This window comes from Stegastes partitus, unplaced genomic scaffold, assembly GCF_000690725.1.
Source record: "Stegastes partitus isolate 25-593 unplaced genomic scaffold, Stegastes_partitus-1.0.2 Scaffold551, whole genome shotgun sequence".
In the NCBI taxonomy this organism is placed as follows: Eukaryota; Metazoa; Chordata; class Actinopteri; family Pomacentridae; genus Stegastes; species Stegastes partitus.
The window spans coordinates 207,869-229,926 of record NW_007578282.1 but is presented as its reverse complement, the minus strand read 5'-3'; the positions used below and the strand labels follow the sequence as shown (position 1 = coordinate 229,926).

The window sequence follows — 22,058 nt, the reverse complement described above, 5'->3', positions numbered from 1 at the left end:
GCCAACAACCATCGGCTTCAATTTAGATTCTTGAAAAAATATTAAAGTGGTGCACGAGTGATTATTTATTTATTTATGTATAATATTTGCACGCACGTATGGGATGCAGTCAAGTGTTAAAATATTTTTTAAAAATTGGTACTAAATTTCAAATTTGTTTCCGCACCAAGAAGTTGCAACATTCTGTCAGCAACAAACTGTTCACTGTCGCTGTGTGAACACGGAGGACTCTCTCCACACAGCGTGAGGAAAGCGCCGCTCCGTGGAAATTTATAGTATTACACTATCTAGCAATTCTCTATTAATCTCTTTGTATCTCGACACATTTTAGGTTCCCACAGACAGTACAGTACAGACTTGTTCAATTCGACACGGGCACAACCACAAATACACGTGCCTTCTGCTGAATGCGTTATTTTGCAGACAAACAGTTCTGCTTTTTGTAAATCTACTTTCGATTTTGTCCAGAAGAAAAGCACGATTACTTAAATATCTAAGGTCAGCAGAAAGAACAGAACATGTATAGAGTAAATCATAGCATTAGTAAGCTGTTTTTTATTGCTTTCTTAAATAATAATAATAATGATAATAATAATAATAATAATAAGAAGAAGAAGAAGAAGAAGAAGAAGAAGAAGAAGAAGAACAAAAAGTTAGAATCAGTTTTAGTTATTAAGTGTGTTGGTGCTGAACAGTAAACTATGACAAGCGGAACGTTTTTAAAGAGGGATTTTCTTCCTTTTTTTAAAAAAAAATGTGTGTATATATATTTTTTTCTTCTAAAAAAGCAAGTGTTGCAAGTAAATGGCCAATAAGTGTAACAAGCCGACAAAAATGTTGGTTTTATGACAAAGAAGACTGTTTTGCACTATTACAAAGACTCGTTTGATCATTTCCCCTTTTTTTGTTCAGTAAACTATCAAGTCATTAATTAGTCTAATGAATTAACTGACTATGACTGTGACATGGTCATCATGACTGTCACAGTATGACACCAGTATGATTAGTTGTAGGCTTTTCCTTAGAGTGAGACATTGTCACATGCAACGAGGGCAGATAGTGTGTTTGTTCTCTGTAGTCACTTGATTTCTCCTCTGTGTATCAAGTCTGTTGCTGTTGCAGTGTCCATGTCGCCGCTGCGCTCCTCCCGTGCGCCACTAGGGGGAGTCACAGCGTCAGAAATCCGCCCCGCAAGATCGCTCCCATCAACGCCCCTGAGCCGCAGCGACACGGTGACCGATTGGCAACAAACCTAATCTGACAAATGACTGAAATGATCTCTGGAGCCGAGCGAACACCAAATTGGACTCCTCCGAAGCTCGCCCACCACTTTGTTTTGTCTCTCTCACAGCACAAACTCCAGCGTGCGTGCGCAAGCGTGCCATCCACTCTTCATGTTCCAAAGTTGCGGGGGAATGCGCTCGCGTTTGAAGAGCGAAGGAGCACAAACTTCTCAAGGCGCACAAGGTAGGATTGTGTACTTTACATAAATCATCTCCTGTCGTGATTAATTGGATGTGTCTAAGAATAGCCCGAACGTAGCTCAAACTGCGTCAACCCGGGCGTGTGTTTACTGTAGGCTATGTGTGTTAGACTCACGCACTCATCATGAGAACACGTTATGGCAGGGCACGAGATAATTACAGGCTGCTCAAACAGTTTGGGGACTGAGCAGAACAGAAGTCGCTGCCAACATACACACCTGCACAGCACTGCTTTGCCTGGGGCTTAAAAGACAGTCTTCATCACTGTCTGTCTGTCTTTCTGTCTGTGTCTGTCACCCAGCTCCCAGCCGCCCCCTCCCACACACACACACACACACACACACACACACACACACACACACACACCTGAGTTGAATGTGTGCCTTATGTGAGTGATGCCAGTGAAGGTGTTTATTCCATCCTGAACCTCTCAGTTTGCCTCAGATTAGCATTGATGAGGCTCAAAGAAAATGAGCAAAGAATGCAGAAAATGTTCCAGTAGTGGATAGTGTGGGATTAGCCTCATGATCAGCAGTTGTTTTTTTTCCCCATCCTTACATTTAAAAAAAATAAAAAACATGGCAAAAGTGCATCTGTATTTAAACTTAACATACTAAACATGTACAATGTATATATTTATACTCCAACCCCAGATGCCAAAAGGCTAAAGCACATGAAATCTTTGTTTTTTCACTTTCCCTGTGCAGTATTTAGTGCCCAGCTTTCTCACAAGGGCAGTTTTATGTGCAGGGAAGGAGGCATGGAAAAGAAGACCTTTCCTTTTGAGCTCACAGATTTGCAGTAATTACAGAATCACTTCCATATGTGGCTCTCTGGCTGCCTTCTCGCTGCCCCCACCACCCCTCTCTTCCCCACTGTTCTCTCTCTCTCTCCCTCTCCCCTCTTTCATTTGCATTCTCCCCTATCCCTCATTTTTTCTGCTTTTATTTTTTTGGCTTTCCTTTATGCACTCTGAGCATTTTTTTTTTGTAAAACCACAGCTTAAACAAAGTTTATGATAATCAGAACATCCTGGCATTTTTGGCAAATGGCTGTGCGTTTTGGTGATTCAGTTAGGCCACGCTTGCCAGAAGAAAAAAAAAAAAGAAGAAGAAGAAGTTTGTGTTTTTCACCGAGAGAGGAAAAACCGAAGAGAAATGGATGGAGGAGGGGAAATGTTGAAAAATATGGAAATATGAAAAAGAGGAAAGAAAAAGAATGGGAGCTCAGTGAAGAATTCGAGAGGCAGGAACAGAGCGTGAAGGAGGGAGAGGTGGAACAGAAAATGAGGCAGAGAGAGGGAGGGTTGGAGTAATGCTTTTTGACAGAGGTGGGTTCAAGATGGGTTCATGGTGACATCATGGCTGATTTTTGAGGAAAGTATAGACAGGAGAGCCGTTCACCTTTCATTGGACACACATGTTGGGGAATAGGCAGAGTGCTCTTGTGCTGGCACACACGCTGGCAGCTGCGTCGACAACCTCTGAATGCACCCTAAAATATGCGCAAAAAGCGCTCGCACACACTTTTTATTTTCTCTTTCTCCCCCTTCTCTTTTCCCCTCAGTTTCTTCGGCAGTAAAACAGCTTTTGGCTCCTTTCTCTCTCTGTTCCAGGCTTTGTGTTCATTTGTTTTTGTTAGAGGAGCACATAGTGGTATATGCCCTTTGGTCCTTAACACATACATTTCTCCTTTGCCATGAGTAACTCATTTTCCTGTGAATAGTATTCCTCTGTGTATGTTTTTACTTCAAGGCAGTTGGACTCTAAATGAGCACACTTTGCCAGGCGGGATGAATGAGGTCCTTCATTTCACAGGATGTGTGTATAAGTCTCTAACCAAGAAAGTGCAAGCAAGTGTACATTTGTGTGTGTGTGTTTCTGCACGTGTGTGTGTGTGTGTGCAAATGACTCTTGAGTGGGGTGTGCGTTCGCCCTGCGTCCCCTGCCTGTCTCAGTGCGGCACCAAACTTCATATGACATCAATCTGAATGTGGGGAAATAGTGATCTCATTATAGGCATCTTGTTACTGATTGAAACCTGCCGCCACAGGCACCAGCTCCCTGTACCCTTTCTCACCTCCCCACCACCAATCCCATCTACTCATCTACCCCCCCCACTACCACCACCCAATTCTCTCCATCTCCCCCTCCAGTTTTCTTTCCCTCCCTCTTTCTATTTCACACCTCTTTCTCTCACATTCCCTGTACCACCAGCCCTCCTTTGCCTTGCAGCCCCTCTTTCCTCCCCCCTCTCTCCATCTCCCTTTAACCCCTCTAACCTCACTTCCTCCCTCCCTTGCTCCCTCCATCATCCCCCCTTTCCTCTTCCCCTTTCTGCCTATGCTCCTTTTCCTCTGCCAGGGAGCCCCAGGCCTCGACTCCGTTGCTCTGTGAATGCAAATATGTCGAATCTAAAGTGGAAACACACGACTGAGTACCATGTTTCCATGAATATTTCATATCTTCATAAACACACCCAAAGAAGCTGCAAAGCTATGCGCTGAACAATGCCTGTGTTTGCCGGATGACTTCCTGTGAGGAATTGCCTCTCTGTGTTTGAGTTTTTGTGAGAGCACACTGTGTTAGGATTGATGTCAGGGCAGTGCGTTATGATGTCACACGCTGAAGTTAATGATACGAGAATGGCGGGGGCCATAGGCCATGTTTCCAGTGGTGCCCAGAGAGAGAGATAGCACCCTGATCTGTCTTCATTATCCCCCACTCTGCAGCCTCCCAGACACAATGATCATAAATCTCTGCCTGGAGCACACTTCACTGACACTGAAACACAAACACTAGTAACCTCTGACCTTCTCACTGCTACTGCCGACGCACACTCATCCATGCACTCAGACACAAGCACACACACACACACACACATATATCACAACTGCAAACATGCACGCTGCAAGAGCACATGCACACACAAAGCTCAAACACACCCCCTGCTCAAGCTCACTGTCATAATTTAATAAGGACCACAGCATGCCCTGTGCACTGACACACACACACGACTATCTTCATACACTTGACTGCACATACTGACACAAATGCATGGTCTCAGTCAGCCTGATGGCTTCACACTGACTTGAAATTCACACTTTACTGTTCTCATCACTCTTACTGCTAGAGTTAGTTTTCAACGCTTCCTATGGCTGTGTTTACCTTCTTGTTTTATATTACGCAACTGCTGATTTAGTACTGCTATGTAAACAGTTAAGGGATTTCTATTAGCCTTAGTGGCCTTATAAGCAACACATAAATCAAATGTAAACGAGATAAGGATCGGCTGAAGGGCTTTTTGCAGTATGGCTTAGAACTGTGCTTCCTGAATATAGGGTTTCTGCAAAAAGGCAACAGCGCCTCTCAATACTTATCCATTCATTTACCCTGATTATGTACTGGGAAATCCACATCAAAAATGTCAAAAGGAACTGTTCAATGGACTGTGGAACATATGTGGCTGTAAAGTTCGAAGGCACACACAAATAACGAGAGCAAGGCCGAGAGGGTTTTTTTTTCTTATTAAGATGGCTTGACTTTATCCTGGAGACATATTGGGGTCACTGCATTTGAGGATAAGATCTATCTCTGTATTAGGCCAGTTGCTGAGGTTTACAAACAAAATAGGCAGCCAGCCTTAAATGCACAGGTAGCTTGGAAGGCAAACAGAAAAAAATCCACATGCTGCATTGTCTGGCAATTCTGACTCAGACTGTGAGATCTGGGCGAATGTGAAGTGATGCATGGCCAAGAAGCCCGAAGGGCATCATTTCAGATGAAGTTTCAGAATAAGTAGTGCATATATAAGTTGGTTATTCTGAAGATTCTTGCCGCATTTGCTTGGTTAAGACGAGATGTTGCTTGTTTTAGTGGGTAAGAAGCATGCATGTATTTAGACTGAGTGTATGCACTGTATGTGTGTGTTTTTTGTTTTTTTTTTTCTGTTGAAAGCTTCGTTGATCTGAAGAGGTAAAAGTGCCTGCTGAGGTGCCAGTTGAGGTGTGCCTTCTCCTCCCAGTTTTGAGGTTTGAGGTGCTCCTCATAACCAAAACAACTTGAGAAACATTACATTCAGAAAAACAGGGCACACACCCAGAACCACAAACACATAAACACAGATCTGAAACATATGATCTCATATGGAGAGAGGGGCACGTTCAGGGGCACACCCAGATCTGTCGCTGCTGCTGCTGCTGCACAGCTCTGCCATCTCGCTTGGGACTTCCCTCCTGCTCATGTGCCACCGCTAGTTTCGATATAGAAACTGAAGTGATTTAGGTACGATATCTGCTTTTTTTTCTCTCTCTTTTTTTTAAGTCTGTCAAAAACAAATTCTCCACTGCATAATGCTTGGCAGTATGTTGACAGATGTTGTGTATCCCAAAAAATGTTAGCTGTCACATGCCAAATTCTGTTTTTCATTTCATCTTGTCCTCAGTAAATGCTAAATGTTTTGGATATTAAATCAATTTTGCTGTGTCAAGTACTTGCTTAAAGGGATGCTAAAGGGCCCTCATACTTGCCGTTTTTTATTATTAAGTGCCGCTAGTTGTAGTAGCATTAGCAATGGTAATATTAGTTGTGATTTATTACCACAGCTCTGGGAAGATTGTCACAGAAACATAAAACAAAGTGCCCAACACAAATATGAGTCACACAAAGAGAGCCCCCACAATATGTGCCTGTACTGAGCAGACAGGCGGGGCAAAAGTCCTTTATGATCCATCCATAAATTGATCACACCAGGGACAAATGACTCGGTGAAACAACCTAGAAGTTCTTGGAAGCATAAACCTATTGGCTTGCTGTTAAAACAGTGTCTGTGTTAAATCAAAACAATACAAAGTGGATGATCTGTGTTGTTCAGGATACTTAAAACATCCTCTCCTAATAAACTTGACCTACTTAACTTATTGATGAAACATGAATGATCTAAGATCACGACATCGCTCTACGTTTCAACATGCACAAACAGTTTGTAGATAAACTGACGCGTCAGCCAAGAAGTTGAAGGAGAGAAAAAAATAATTCACACAAGAGACAAAGAAGGGAGAGAGAATTAAAAACAGAAACTTAAGCTCTCTGGGCCTTTTTCTTCCCTCCAGGCATTTTGTGGCTTGTGAAAAAATGTGCTGTATATTTGAAGTGTTGGGGTCACGTGACAAAGGAAGGCTTTATGAATCAGAGTATAATTATTTCTTAGTGAGTGAGAGAGTGAGTGTGTGCCTGTATTTGGGGAGTGAAAGAGTGATTTTAAGAGGTAGCGACTGAGAGAGAGGAGGAGGAGAGTGCAAGAGGGGGAGTGAGAGAGAGAGAAGCTCACTGCTACTCTGTCTTTGCTGTTAGAAGGACTCTGTTGAACGTACACACATCTTCTTCCTTTCATTGGCTAGCTCTGTTCATCAGACCATTTTGTCAAGTACTTCATCTGTCCGTCTGCATCATCAAAGTGAGAGCTGGTGAGTAGTTTATGCTTAGAATTTGGGACTTTAGTCGATGTATGTTTTCCTTTTTCCTCTCCTAACAGAGAGGACGAGAGAGAGAGAGAGAGTCTGCACTTTTTTGGGAATAGCTCAACAGTTTTAATTAAAGACAGAGACCGAGTGTGCAAGACACTTGTGAGGCTTTCAGACAATCAATCATTGTGTTCCGAAATCCAACCAGATTTTCATGTGTAAACACTAAAACGTCCTAACACACGTGTTTGTTTGCGTGCGGTGTTTAAGTATGTTTGCTTCTTTGTGCTTTATAAATGTGAGAGTGACACACAGTTTATGTGAAAACATTCTTGACCATGTGTGTGTGCCTGCATGTGCCTGTGTGCACATATGTGCTTATTAGTGAGTGTTTCAAGTGTTACCCGGTGCCTGTGGAGCTCTTTATTATTAGCATATGTGTGTGTGTGTGTGTGTGTGTGTGTGTTAGTGTGTACACGCTTGCATGTGTTTGATGTGTATGACTGTGTATTCACCAGAGGAGTCACCAGTCCTTGACCTGTTTTTTTTTTGTTGTTGTTTTTTTTTATATCCAACATTTGAACACTTGGAAAAAAAGAAGCATTGTTTTCCATGTCTTAAACAGAAGAGGCTTATTCCTGTGAACTGAGGTGTGTCTGTAACTCTGGTCTTAGTTTACTCAGAAGTTTATGTGTTGTGGTGACATAGTTAGAAGGATGTCACTGAAGATTATTTATTGATGCTGGCATATGTGCTAGGTTAACAGGTTCCGCTTGTTACAAGCATGTAACACAGTGCACTTCGCGCTGTGTGATTTGGATATCAGATAAAGATCAGACCCTGGTATCACAGTGTAGCTTTCCCTCACAGTGTTTTGGTTTATTGCCCCAGTAGTGGCTGGTCAGTAGGTAAACCACTTCAGCTTGACTGCTTTGGGTTTGCACCTGCTGTCTGCCGCTTATTTCCCCTGGTGGACCTGACGCAAGTGTGAAGGATAGTGATTGAAGTGAATTGAAAAAACACCCACATGGCCCAGCGAGGGATGCCTGCTTGAAAGCCGGTGATATCAATGCCGCCCTCCGCTGTCATCTGGTCTATCAGTTTGACACAGAGCCATGACATCTGGAGTGGAAGAAGCAGAGCTCATCTCTGAGGCAGAGAAATGTCACGCCGCTCTCCTTCTCCAATGAACCACCCATGGGTTTTATTCGAGGACAAGCTGTCCATACAGAGCAGCTTTACCTTCATGGTGCACAGTCACAGCATATTGCTTGTCTTCAGTGACAGTTTGCAATCAGTTATTATTTGTGCTTGCTGTCATACGTGCCAGATGAGTATGTGCCATTACTTACACTACAAGGATTATGAGTGGAAAGCAGTCATGCTTTGTTGTCTCCTCTTACATTCGCCTGTTTTGTTATGAATATCAACACATCATGCCACATCAAGCCTTAAAATTCTTCAGTAATTGTTCAGATTGTCTGTTATTACAAACCAGTTTTATAAGCTGATAAAACGTACTCTCAGAAATAACTGCTTTAGAACAAAAGCATAAACTGGTTAATTTCTCTTATCCTAGTGAAGCCATGCTTGTCTTTTATTTGTTTTCTACTTAAATTCAGACATGTTTGGTATGGATCACATGGTTAAACATCATAAAAAAACAAAGCAATAACAGGAGCAATACGGATTACGATAATTACACTGTCTATCCACATAATTACTAATTTATTTGTTTAAATCATCCATCCATCCATTAGAGTTTAGAATAGCCAAAGCTGCGTGTAGGTGTATATAAATCCCAGGTTTAGTGGGAATCAGTGAAACCACAGTTGACCAATGAAAACTCCCGCATTGCAAAACCTGCTAACAGTCCTTCTTTGTGACATGACTGAGCGGTAAATCAGGGAGTTGTTGATACCTGTCTTTGTCTGGAATTTCTATAGCAATTAAGGCCAAGTTGTGGGGAGGGGTTAGACAGGTGGTTTTAGGGGGAATCGAGGGGCTCTGCACTACCACACTATAATTAACAAGGAAACTATCTGCACACCATTTCCTGTGTCTATTTTTGCAGGTGTGCCATTCTGATTGTGAGGATTTACATTTTCACCCTGCTTCCAAGCCCTCATTAAAAGATCTTTTGGCACAAAGTTGAGCTTGTGTGAAAGTGTGTTGTTTTGCATGCTATGCTTGCTTGCCTGTGTGTGTATGTGTGTGTGTGTGTGTGTGTGTGTGTTTGGGCCTGCTTGTGTCTGAGTGTTGCTTTGACTCCTGCGGCTATAGGCGGTGGTGGTGAAACCCATCCATTATGCTTCGCTTTATACAGAGAAGGGATTGTTTTCTCTCTGACTTGAGGAGGGAGACACCGTCATACTTGCCTGTGTGGATCTTCAACAGTTTAGCAACAACTGCATGAGACAAATTAGTAGAACCAACTTTACTTTTCACACCGTTGCCATCTTGAACTTTCTGCTCTGTCTGTTTTCCCAGCCTCTCTTTGACTCTTTCTCTATTTTCTCAAAGTTTCTGTCCGTCTTTTTCTTTTCCCATCGTGGTGTGTTTTCTTGTTTTGCTTGACCAACTGCTGAAGTCTCCATGTTGAGTACTCCAAAAGCTCTACCACATCATGGAAACAGCAAGCTGTCAGGATGACTTCATCATGTCACAAAGTGTTTTATGTCTCACTCTGAGTTCTCACTCTTTCCATAACTCTCTCTCTCTTTCTCTCTCCACCATTGCAAGTCAACACAGCTTGTTTTGTGACATTGAATTTAAACAGAAAAAATTCAGAGAACAAAAAAAAGATTTAGGAATTAATGTTTAACGATTTATAGGTAGAAGGCAAAGTATTGCATAATGACGCTCCCCAGTGGCACTCCTGAAAAACAATACTTCTTAAAGTGACAAATGATTACACAGAGGTGCTCCTTTGCATTGTTGCTGGAGCCAAATATGTGTTTGTGTGATGAGGCGCAGGCAGATGTCAAACAAGTTTTAGGTGAAGGAATGCAGGTCTGTTTGGAAACACTGGACCGTCTGTCACTCGGTGTCTCTTTCAGAGCCATTAGCCAGCCACTTGTTGAAAGACTGGAGGCTGTCAGCTTTGCATCAGATAATAGTGTTGAGGATATTGTTTTTACAGTCAAAATACTGCTGACGCCGGCAACAGGATCAGATAACGCTCTTATGATCATGTTTCACTAAGAGCATTTTCATTTATCCGAGTGCTAAACAGTTCCTGATGGCTCTGTGTGGGCATATTAAGCAGCGTTAATGACACTAAATGTTCGTTTTTGCTCCAAGCGGTTGGAGAAAGCCAGTCTGTCAACTCAGTTAGGACACATTGGCAGTAAAATCATTGTTTAACTGTTGTGGTGGTATGATTTCATCTACAAATCAAAACCGAAACATATTCCTCTCCGCTTCATTTCGTTTCCTTTACAAAGTTACTGAACATAAATCACTTTGCAATGTTGACAATTGGAAGACAGTGCCTGGAAGACATGTGCAAGTTTCTGTCAAAAAATGAACAGGAGTGGGCAAGTCAGAGGTGGAAAAAGAGCAAGAGGATGCTTTCCCCGCCAGCATACATGGCACAGTTCATTTATCTTGAGCCTGTGAATTTACAATCTGTTCTTACAGTGAACGTTTGGAGTTGCAGCCCTGCACAGGCCGCTTGACATGTTTTTATTCTTTGCAGAAATTTGTATATTCTGGCCTTGTGGGGAGTTGAGGAAATTCAAAAACGTGTGAACTCACTCGAGCTCAGAAAAGTGAAACAAATAGTAGTCAAATGAGTTAGTATGCTGTGGCTTGTGAAAATTTGACTTCAGAGACAAATGTTCACACAAATAACAGAAATTACAACTCAATACCTTTTGTGTTTCCTTTGACTGGAATAAGACACGTCCACCAGTAAACAAACCAGGAAAGCTGTGGCACCCTGAATCCTGCTCATATGCGCCGAGTAATCACCTGTGGTTTCTTGTGCTGACTAGAAAAAAACAACTGCTTTTCTCAGTTGTGTGGTGCAGAGCTTCCTGAGATGCCGTGATTTATTTGTTATGTTTGACTGCAGTTCTTATTGCCTGAGGGGCCTCACTCTGTCACAACGGTTAAGGCACAATTGTTGTTTTGCTCACAGAGGATTTGATACCCTTTGTTTGACAGACATTCAATCTGTGGGAACAGTTCTCGCTCACTCTCTCTCTCTCTCCCTCTGTCTTTTTTGCTGTTGTTTGATTTTGCGTTCTGCGCCATCTTTCTGTTGAAATCTAAACTCCTCGGCAAACAAGAGAATCCCGTTGTCTCGAAGCATGCCTCATCTTGCGCCGCTGTCTCCAAATTGCCAGCTTGATTGAGTTCATTTCATTTGCTACACGGTGTCCTGTCCTGATAAAATCAATGGATTATCTCGAGTGTAACCAATGAGTCTGCTTTAACATGATGAGCTACTGTGAGGTCTGACACTCTACTATTTACAGAAACAACCAAAGTAAATTTAAACTGCTACGGTGCACCTCTTAGGCAATGACGGAAAGTCCCGGCAGCAGCCGTGAACCCACCCATCGCTGGCCCTGGTGCTCCTTGCCTGCCTGGCCGCCTGCTGCCTCCTGTGTGCCCCCCAGGCTCAGGGGAAGTGGGGAGGCCCTCCATGCCCATTTGGCCCTGGCTAACAGGGGATGAGGTCACTCTAAATTCCCCTTATCCCCTTATAGCCCCAGACGGGCTGGCGAAGTGAGCCTACCACAGGACCCAACATAAAACATAAATGGCTCTGTAAAAAGCTGCTGGGCTGATGTGACTCATTAAAAAACACTGGCGCCAACTCTTTTATTAATTCATTATTGTGTTTGGGGAGCGTAAAGTTACTGGGTTCTATTTTAAAAGGCTGTGTCTCTGTGCTTTAGCTCTTCTTTTCTTTCTGTCTTTCTTTGTCTCTTAGTTTCTTTTCTCGTTTCACAACGTACACTTGAACGGACAGTGAAACTGCCATTTACTGTGGGCAAATTCCCCGCTCGGACTTAGTCATTTTAAACCAAATATTTGGATCAATATGCTTTTGTTTCCCCTTTTGAGAAAACAAAAGTCCTGTACGTACAGTCGTGTTCTTTGCAATCATTCCTCTCTTTCTCACACAGTTACCTTTTTCTCTTCATCCTTCTCCCTCCCAGCACTTCCAGACGAATTGTGCTGCCTTTATGGGGCCTAGTTTGAGTTCATGAAGCAGATATCCAAACGGGCCAAACGCTAGCCAAGTACATACTCATAACACACACACATGCACATTATGAGCCTGTGTGTCGCTGGCAGTTTTGTTTTTCCAGTCTGTACCTCTTCTCCCATTAGGCCCACTGTGAAATCTTTAGTGATGTTTTTGTGTGTTAGCCACACAGTGGAACCGCTGCACAGGGTCATGGTACAAGTTGTATAAGCACTAGAAGGATAAAGACGGGGTGCGGGTGGGGGGAGGCGGGGGAGAGGATTGGGTAAAAGGACATGATTATAAAGAGGAGACGTGGGGTGGGTCAGAAATGGCGGAGGGGTAACAACATCCAAGGAAGTTTTGATGAGGAATTGACTGGAAAAAGGTAGAGATTTGAAGCAAAAAATACAGCGAGAAAGAGGAGAAGAAGAAAGATGGCAGTATGGCTGTGTTGGCAGGATGGGGGTGGGTGCCTATCGGCGGCTGCTCCTTCCTGAAACGTGGCCACCCGAGCCTGCCTGGGCCCTGGATGCACATGTGGAACAGTTTACTGTAATGGAACTCTAAATTAGTGGTGGTTTGAAGCTGCCTGCAGCAGTAGGGTGTAATTAACTGGCTCTGTTGAAAGAGAAAGAGCCAGAAAGAGAGGCAGGGAGGGAGCCAGAGCCCTGGAAAAAGGCATGGGGTGAGAGGTGTGTGTGTTTGTGTGTGTGTGTGTGTGTGTGTGCATGTGCGTGTGTGTGTGCGTGTTAGAGGGTGCTCTCACACATGTGACGTGTGGAGTTTTTGAGTGCTTGATTGCATGTGTATGTGTTTTAGAGTGTGTGGTGCATATGTGTGCATCTTGGAAAGCGCTCCCTCTTTTTCCTGGGCATGGCGCCACCTCCTAGTGCCCCCAAGTGCCCAGACCCTGTCACTGTTCCTCTGTGCTTTTTCGCTCAGTTCAGCAGTTCACCGGTTCAGCCTTAGATCTTTCTCCCCCCCCCACCCACCCTCCTCATTTCTTTGTTTATACCGAATTCATTACCAAGATTTTTTCCCTGTCTTTTCTCCCAGATTCACAAGCCACAGCAGTTCCAAATTCCTTGGCTCTGCTCTTTTTCAAAGCCACATTTAAAAAACAAGCTGATCACACCACCCACTCATGAAATCACGCTAAGGAAGCGAAAGGCAAAAAGAAAACATGAAAAAGAAAATGGGAGGCCTTAGCTTTTTTTTTTTTTTTTTAAGAATTTTTTCCTTCTTCTGTTAAGAGTCAACAGTGGGGCATAACTGTAGCTTTGTCCACACTTGTGCCTGACTTGTCTATGCCTACTGTGTGGAGTCAAAGTGACGAGCGGGCTGCAGGAGGTTAGAGCCAAAATGACTCTGTGGGATGGGAGCCTGACCTCAAGAGAAGATAGTTGGAAGTGACAGCAGCAGTTAGAAATCAGTGGATCTCATTTTCCCTACCCATCGACCCCCTCCTCTCTCCCTTCTTCATGCTCTGGACCCCGTGTCTGGGCCTCTGGTCCTGGGGGAAAGAGGCAAAGAGGCAGGCTGCTGTGCTAGGCTGGCAGCAGGAACAGAGGAGCTCTTTATAGTAGAGTTCTGGTGATTTAAATCATATGGCATAGCCTGGAATCACTGTAGAAGTCTGGAAGCTCTTCAAAACTGCAGGAACAAGAGCTCTCTCTCTCGTTCTCTCTCTCTTTCTCCCTCTCTCTTTTTTTCTCCGCCCTCCCTTCCTCCCTCCCTCCCGCTCTTCCCTGTTATAACTTTTTCCAAACTTCTTTCTTATTTTCTTTTCCCCTCGCCCAGTCCCAGTTTTTCTGGCTTTTCCTCTCACAGCTCACTCATTCGTTTTTCTCTCATGTCTTTATCTGTTATGGTTCTCGCCGTCCCATTCCTTTGTTACTTCCTCTTTTCCTCCCATTCTCTCATACCTGTTGGTATGAAGTTTACACATCCTTCTTACATTAAAACGGTGGATAAACTATTCTCTGTCCCAGAGTGCAGAAGGACTCAGAGTTGATGTGAGGTGAAATGTGTTTGTTAAATCCGGAACAGATCTCATCATAAACCACTGATTGTATCATCATGTTCATGCTGATCAGAAACACTTTGTGTTTTATGTGGTGAATTTATTAGTAAGAAATAACAAATGTTTTTGTCCTCTCTTCCACAGAAAAGTGACTGGATTACTCATCTGAAGTGGAGTCCGACCGTCCTTCAGTAAACCAGAGGCCCCACTGCTTCTTATACAGTCAACACATTTTAAGAGTCTTCAAAAGGACCCGGATTTCAACTTCGCAAAGGATTTCCAGGTGTTGCAAGAGCCGGTACCTTCACCCAGCGGCCTGCTGCGGACCCCTGGGTGCTCTGTTGCCATGGCTACCAACAGGGAACAGCAGGTGGGTCACATGACCGGCTTCCCACCTGCTGTCTACCCCTTCCCATTCAACTCCATGAGAAGCCACTCCCCCTTTGACCTGCTGGCCAACAGCAGCCTGTTTGGGAGATTTGGGGCCGACCTACCTAAAGAGATGGCCGCTCTCTGTAAGTCATTTTCATTACTGTGTGTATTTGACTTGTCTTCCCTCCCCTGTGTAATTTTCCATCTCAGCTCTAACTTCATTTATGGCCATTACCTTCATTTTAGTCAAGTCACATTAAACAATTTGGATGTGTACTGGAAAGAGGAATATACGGCTACTTAAATTGCACTTCATTATGTGTAATTTTGTGGAAATGGAAAACTTTTCGGGTCTGTTTGTGATATAGGATGAGCGGTAGAAGAAAAAATCCCCCAAAGAAACCATGAGGAAAAAGTCTACTTTCATCAATACGATGATTACTCTGGGCCTGTGGTTTCCTTATATGCTCGGTACTTGTAGATGGTGTGGTTGTGACCACAAACTCTGGCTCTGGCTTCTCTGGTGTGTGTGTGTGTGTGTGTTTGTGTGGACCTCTCACAGAGCTTTTGTGAGGCAGACAACCCACAAGTCTGCAATTAGGGACAAAACAACGCTCTTTCAGATGAGGTGATGAAGACTGAGCATCAGCAGATATTTGAAAAGTAGCACTATTCAGTTCGAGGGTTTCATACACCTATTTGTAGTGAGAGCGTCGAGGAGGAAACAGGATTCAAATCACAACAGCATGCTCCACCAGTGTCAAACTTGTAGTTTCAGACTTGACCACAGGGGGCACTGTTGTATTCTGAAGTGCTGAGATAGGATGATGTATGGAGCACAGAGCACAAAGAGGAGATTGTTGGCAATCCAGAGTGTTTTTCTGTCATGCAAAAACTAGCCAGATCAGACACACGCTGCCGCCATATACATTGCTCATTGTTCGAAACACCTGCTCGCCTCAAAAACCACTAATCAACAACAGGATTCTAGGTCAGGGAGTATCCATGTATGAAACCACTGCGGCATAAGTCGGTGGCGAGGACATCAATGCGAGAGAGAAAGGAGAAGATAGAAAAAGAATGAACACTTTTGTCGAGGTTGTGAAGGAAAGGTAAGCAGGAGTTATTTGAAATCCGATCAGGGTGCAGTGTTAAAGGGGTGGCAGGTGGTGGTGGGTGGTAGGTGGTGGAGGGGTAATAATGGGTGTGGGTGGCAACAGCTGAGTGCAGAGCTTGGGAGCCCCCCTCCCCGCCTGTGTCCCCTTCACTCCCCCCCACCACCACCACCACCGCAGCATGCCTGAGCACCTCTCCAGCTTTTCAGCCGTCAATCACTACCTCACTCCCCCCCTTCCTTCTCGCTGCCGCTGCCCACCTAATCCTCAAGGTATTTTCACAGAACCAGAGAGAGAGAGAGAGAGAGAGAGAGAGAGGGAGAGGGAGAGAGAGAGCACCTGGGGGTAATGTCCTGGTGTGGTGGAATCCAAGAACACACCCTGCAAGAAAAACACACAGGCAAACACACCATCAGAGACACTCATCCCACTCTCTCTCTCTCTCTCTCTCTCTCTCTCTCTCTCACACACACACACTCACACACACATAGACACACACACTAACAGAGCACTTCTTTCATCTAAAAACTAGAAACATACCCCTGACGCAGAATGAAATCCCACCGCACTGACAGATGGATTCTTTTTGGTTTTTATGCTGGCATGAGTTTAAACAAAAACAAGTATCAAAGCACAAACAGACACAGGCAACCACATGCACTGAGGCTTCATACATGACTTGCTTGTGCTAACGCATCCGCACTGGCACTAGTATCATTCACAAGGGTTAAATACTGCAGCTATTTGGTTTAAGCTCTCTGTCAGAGCTCAAACACGGCCAGGGTCAAAGATTAAGTCGGGATCACAGTGACAATTAGCGTCAACTCGGCCTTATGTGTGGTGGTTGACATTCGTGTTTAGTACCTTTTTATATTAACTGATATTAGCTAAAAAGATAAGTGTCTGTGTTGGTTCAATGTTATTTACTGTAATTATTTTGATTGAAATTATCTGTGATTAAAGTATCTCCATTTTTGTCCCCAGTTAATCATTTGAAGACGGTTATATCAAGGTACGCAACTATAATTTCATAATAAGTCAATAATTTTCTCAGATACTGATTGAAAGTTAACTCTATCAAATGTCTAAAAATGTTAGTGTAACAGCATTACATTGCTTGTTTTGTTAGTCCAGAAGTCCAAAAAGTCAGTGTACAATGAAAAAGAAACAGTGAAAAGGAGCTTTTCCTCACAATGGAGACACTTGAACCAGATTATTTTTGGCACTTTTGTTTAAATATTGAATCATTTAATGCCTGTCGACTGATAACTTAATAGACTAGTTGGCTAATTGTAAAGTTTCTAAAACTGTAAACCTCTGTTGCACTGCATTTCTTGCACAAAGATACATCTTAGTATCAGTATAAATTTTGGCCGCTCAGTGGAAAACTCTCTGTTGTTTTTATCGGCTTTTAAAACATCCTATTGGTGTATCCCTTGACAAGGAATGTTACAAGTCATTTTGCTGACAGCAGTCTCATTCCCTGCTCTCTTAAATGTTCGTGGGGAAGACAAAAGGCCTTGGTTTGGACATTCCCCAGGCCCTGTTTTTCTTCTCCTTCTACTCCTTCTCCAGGACTTGGCTTAACAGTCCTGCTCATTGTTGTCAGGCCTGTCTGTAGGCCAGACTGAGAAAATACCTTCCACATAAAGGGAGTAGCACTATAGATATTTCTGTGTTTGTGCGTGCAGTCAATAGCGCTGCATTCTTGCCCAAGTTCAGAGCTGTGTGTGTAATTGTTGTTACAAAGGTAGTCCGGGTGACACCTACCTTTATTGGGTGTGCATGCTGTGCCGACCTGTCGGAGCACCTCCCATGGCGGCGCTCTGTTTTGGCACCAGAGTGTCTTTGGAAATACCTGTTTTGCACAGAGGTGGGAAGAGACAGGAGAGGGGAGGGTGGGGTGGGTCGACTGTGTTTGCACATGTAGGAATAGTAGGCTTTTCTTCATTCTTAATGCAAACTTGAAGGAAGTGGACCCAGAAAACCTCAGCGCTTCACTGCAGCCTTCAGGTCATGTGACCACGTGGGTGTTTCTGCAGGACTCCCATCCTTGCTACATGTATCGAAATAAATGTGCAAAGGCATTTGCTCATCCGTGAGAGGGTCTGATGGCTGTCTGTGCAGCGTATAGCAGAGGCTGTTATCAGTTGATCCCTGTCATTAGGGGAGCCCTTCAAACAAACAGTTGGAAGCCCATTAAGGCCACTTACTATGTGATAACATCGTCACTGAGCCCTGAAACACCTCTCTAAGCTTTCACCAATCAGGGCCAGAGCCCTGGCCCCAAAGCCAGCCACAGGGATGTTTTGAAAAGCTAGTAGGTCATTTCCTTCAGCCCACATGGTCTGGCCCAAAATCTAAAGTCCTTCGCTGGGCTCGGACTTTCCATTCATACCATAATTTGTAGGGTTATGCCGAGTGATATATATACAGAAATCTCATGAGAGGCTCAGCTGTGAATGTTTGAGCTGTATCACAGTGGGATGAGATTAAAAGCATTGTATTAATAGAATGGAATGAATAACGTGTTGAAACCTGTGTAAAGACTGCCTGAGTCTGCTCTGTGGTGCCTCTGGTGGAGACAGGGTGAACAGCTGTTCATGTAGTGTGTGTGTGTGTGTGTGTAGGGCACTTATACACACACACACACACACACACACACACACATTCATACACACACTCCCTAACATTAGCATACTGGCTTCCTAGCATATATGCATGCGTCTCTGGGTGGGCACACTTAAACACAAACACACATACAACTCACACAAACCATTTAGTCAGGCAGGCTGTAAAAGCGACCAAAATGTTCCGGCAGAAAAAAAAAATCCTCATGCGGAGTGACATAATTAAAAACACTCATTGCATTCTTAAACACACACACACACACACATAAAGAGGTCATGTTGGCTTAGGGAGCTCGGGGAGTTGCGTAAAGGAGCCATTTTGGTGGGAAATGTGGTATGAGAGGGAATGTAAAAGGCGAATCATTAAATGGAGGAGAGGGACAGCAGGGAAGGATGTCGACTAGCAGAGTGAAACCTTCTCCACTGGAGGCAAAGCAGAGCACAAACAGCACATTGTACTGCTTTATTTATTTTCATAAGGTTGAAGTGCTGGGTTTCAGCCCAGCCTGGATGGAGGTAGGTAGGTACGTTGTTGATGGGGTAGGTTTGGATTTGTCTGGGTGCACATATGTTTGCTTATGTGGGTATGCCATATATTTGAGAGAAGGGAGCGATCAAGTGATCTACTGTATGTATGCAGGCGCAACCTTCCCGACCTGCACAGGAAAGAAAACTCTCATCTATATATTTTTTTTGCTCTTCTTGTGTGCTCTTTACAAACTGTGAAGTCACCTCTCTTTTGAAAGTGTGGAAGCCCTGACACCTGAGTGTTCACTTTTCTGTTTGCTCTTGAGAGCAAGTCAATCCATCTCTGACCTCTGGCAGTCTTGGTGGTGGCATTTAGTGATCTCTCTAAGATTTATTGGAAGGGGCAGAGCACTAGGCTGAGACTGGGGAGAAAACATTACAAATTAGCTATTGAAGAATCTCAGAAAAAACAATATATGTATGTGTGTGTGCATGTGTGTGTGTGTGTGTGTATGGGAGAAAATTATGATATTATTATTCATTTCAAATTTGGCAGTTGCATATTGATATATGAAGTTTCATTGCAAACGAGGCTCTGTAATTTGGTAATGATGCATAAGGAACATTTTGATACTCATCAGTTCTGATTTGACTGTTGTTAAGATAAGATGATACTGATCTTAGGCTTTGCATCATTACTTTCCTATTGTATTTCTCATGAATAAGATTAACATTGACGTACTGTCAGAGCCCAAATGAAAACCATACAAGAGATCAGTCCCAATTTATTGCTGACAGTGGTATAAAAGAAACCTCATGGATGGATCTGCTAAACTATATTCAGTAGCCAAATGTAATCTCAGTATAGCAACAGTTTTTAAATCATGGAAGATTGTGCTTCATCAATTGTTGGATCGTCCAGTTATTACACTAAAACAATGTTTGCAGTGTTTCGTTTTGACCCTGGCTTGTGCAATGAGTGCCATCACTGAATCAGGAAAAAAAAAAATCACCATTATAGAGCCATCTGCTTGTTGGCATCTCTGCACCAGTGACTCTGATCTACATAGCAAATTAGCAATGCTAGGACTGGACCATTTGTGTGTGCTTGTGTGCGATGACAGCATGTGCGGTGCTGTTTGGCTGCGTCCTTGATGTATCAGTGAGACTGGAGCCTCCTCTGCTTTAATAAACAGCTCTGCATCGTCTGACATCCCTGCTTTCATCTCCCTAGGCGACCCCTAGCCTCAAGATGACAGCTCTCTAAGGCGCTCTTCTCCTTTTTGGATATCAGTTCCCCTCACATCGCCCTTCCTATTTTTCAACCAGTGCTGGCCATAGTTCAATAGACGATTGGGGAAAATGGACAGAAAGTCCCGCTTTATTTTCCCTGACGATCTGAACACCAAGTGAAAGAGTTCTTGTGAAAATGATAGTGAGTGGAATATCTGCTTCTCTGATGATATCCACCTAAACCCTGTTGGCTTATGCGCTCTTGAGTTCGCTTGCTCTTTTGTCTCTCTCCTCTTTCTGTTTTTTTGTTTTTTTGCTCCTCAGCCTTCACCTTGGATTTCCTCTCATTATCCCTCTCTGCAACTGGGAGCCAATATGCCCTAAGTGCTGGAAACCTGCTGCAACTTTGTGTGCATTAAATGTTTGTGCGCGGTCGTGTGTGTCTACATTCCTACGCGTACGAAAAAGTCAGCACAGGTTGATGGTAAACGAGAGGCCGCAGAGTGTATTACAGCTCTGACATGATGACAGATGAAGATAAAGAGGCTACTATTAAAAATGGGAGGGATCTGTCTTCTGACAGTCCTTTGTGGGCACGTGCAAAACGAACAGCGTGCTATGGCGAGAAAGCGAGGGAGGGCACACAGGCCCAGGGCGGGCCTATGAGAACAGGACGCGGGTTCGTATTTTTGGCCGAACAGCTAAAAGATCTGACTTTTTTTATGTATTTTTTTTCTCCACAAAACACGGGTAGCAAAATGTCATGACATTGCAGATAGAGGGGAGAGAAAAGAGACAGAGAGTGAAAAAGACTTTGCTGAAAGATGGCCAAGAGTGATAGCGCTCTGAAAAGTAGCTCTGTTAGACCTTTTGGTGGGACCAGCATGTGAACGGAGGTGAACATGGCTGCCGCTGAGAAGTCGTGCCCCACTTTCCCCACATCCCTCCCCGGTGACACATCGGGTATCTCCCAGAGATATACTGTGAGAGAGAGGTAGATGAGTGGATAAGATTACATGTCTTGTCAGAGCTGAACATGTGTAAAACCTGCTGCTGATGGAGCAGCTGATGGATGTAAGGAGAAGAACGCGAGGACTATGCTCTGTTCTCGCTGGTGAACAAAAACACAACATTACGTAAACAATAATTTTTTTAATTCTCAAAATAAAGGACTGAAAATATTTTGGGATGCCTGGATCCCATTTGTTGCCTCTGCCACTGAGTTACTTTATTTCAAACTAAACTAAAAACTAAACAAAAAAACTAAACTGTATGGGATGTGGTGTGTTTTTGAGTGTGTGTGTGTGTGTGTGTGTGTTCGGGGTAACCTGAATCTGGCTGTAGTGGGAGGCCGTCCTGGACTGGTGTTCAGTGTCTCTATCATCACCAGCAATCTGTTTCAGCATGTCCACACACTGCACACATGCTCACATCAGAAATGAAAAAAGCTCTACATTCCTTTCAAAATCGCCAAGCTGCATTCAGCGCAAAGGCTTGTCTTTATTACCTCACACACCGCTGCGTGGTTGACGGCTTTGCTGGAACCTGAATGACTGTATACAGAGGAAGTGGCAACAATGTGTTGTATACGTCTTATCTGTAATCGGCATCAACGTGTCAGACAGTAGTAAAAGCCTGCTTTTACTGGGCTCTAGTCCACGTGGAGCTATAAGCAGACCGGGTCCAGCTGACCGAGCATCCCTGTCCACTCTGAGGATAAAGACATGAAACATTACAAATATGAAAAGAAAAATGACGACATTTTGAATATGTGTTCAAATCTGTTCTAATCACTGAAATTAAACATGATTGAAAGCAGGAGTCAACACAAAATGACCAGTAAGTTGGCAGCCACTGAAAATGAAACATTTCCAAAACCAGAAACAAAAGCCGAGAACTTTGTCAACTAAAACAAATCACGCAGTCGGGAAAAAATGGCCATAGGGAACTTGATGAAATGGGGAGAGTATTTGCAGAAACAGAGGGGGGAAAAAGAATTAAGGAGAGCGATGGAGAGACTTGTGAGCCAGAGAGTGAGGCAGAGAAGGAGGGAGGGCAGGATAAGT

General features: G+C 43.7%; 1 protein-coding gene across 2 annotated transcripts in view; it reads left to right on the top strand.

Annotated features, from left to right (window-relative positions):
- Nucleotides 1-1,290: 1,290 nt before the first annotated feature.
- The window catches only part of rarga (retinoic acid receptor gamma a), a 42,701-nt gene continuing 21,933 nt past the window's right edge, over nucleotides 1,291-22,058 (top strand). The window contains exons 1-2 of one of the 2 annotated variants that reach the window (XM_008288292.1): nucleotides 1,291-1,467; nucleotides 14,319-14,689. In XM_008288292.1, the coding sequence (XP_008286514.1) occupies nucleotides 14,521-14,689 (169 nt within the window). In that variant the 5' untranslated portion in view covers nucleotides 1,291-1,467; nucleotides 14,319-14,520. Of the gene's footprint in view, nucleotides 1,468-6,772; nucleotides 6,949-14,318; nucleotides 14,690-22,058 lie in introns of those variants that run through there. The other variant, XM_008288291.1, reaches the window with a different exon arrangement.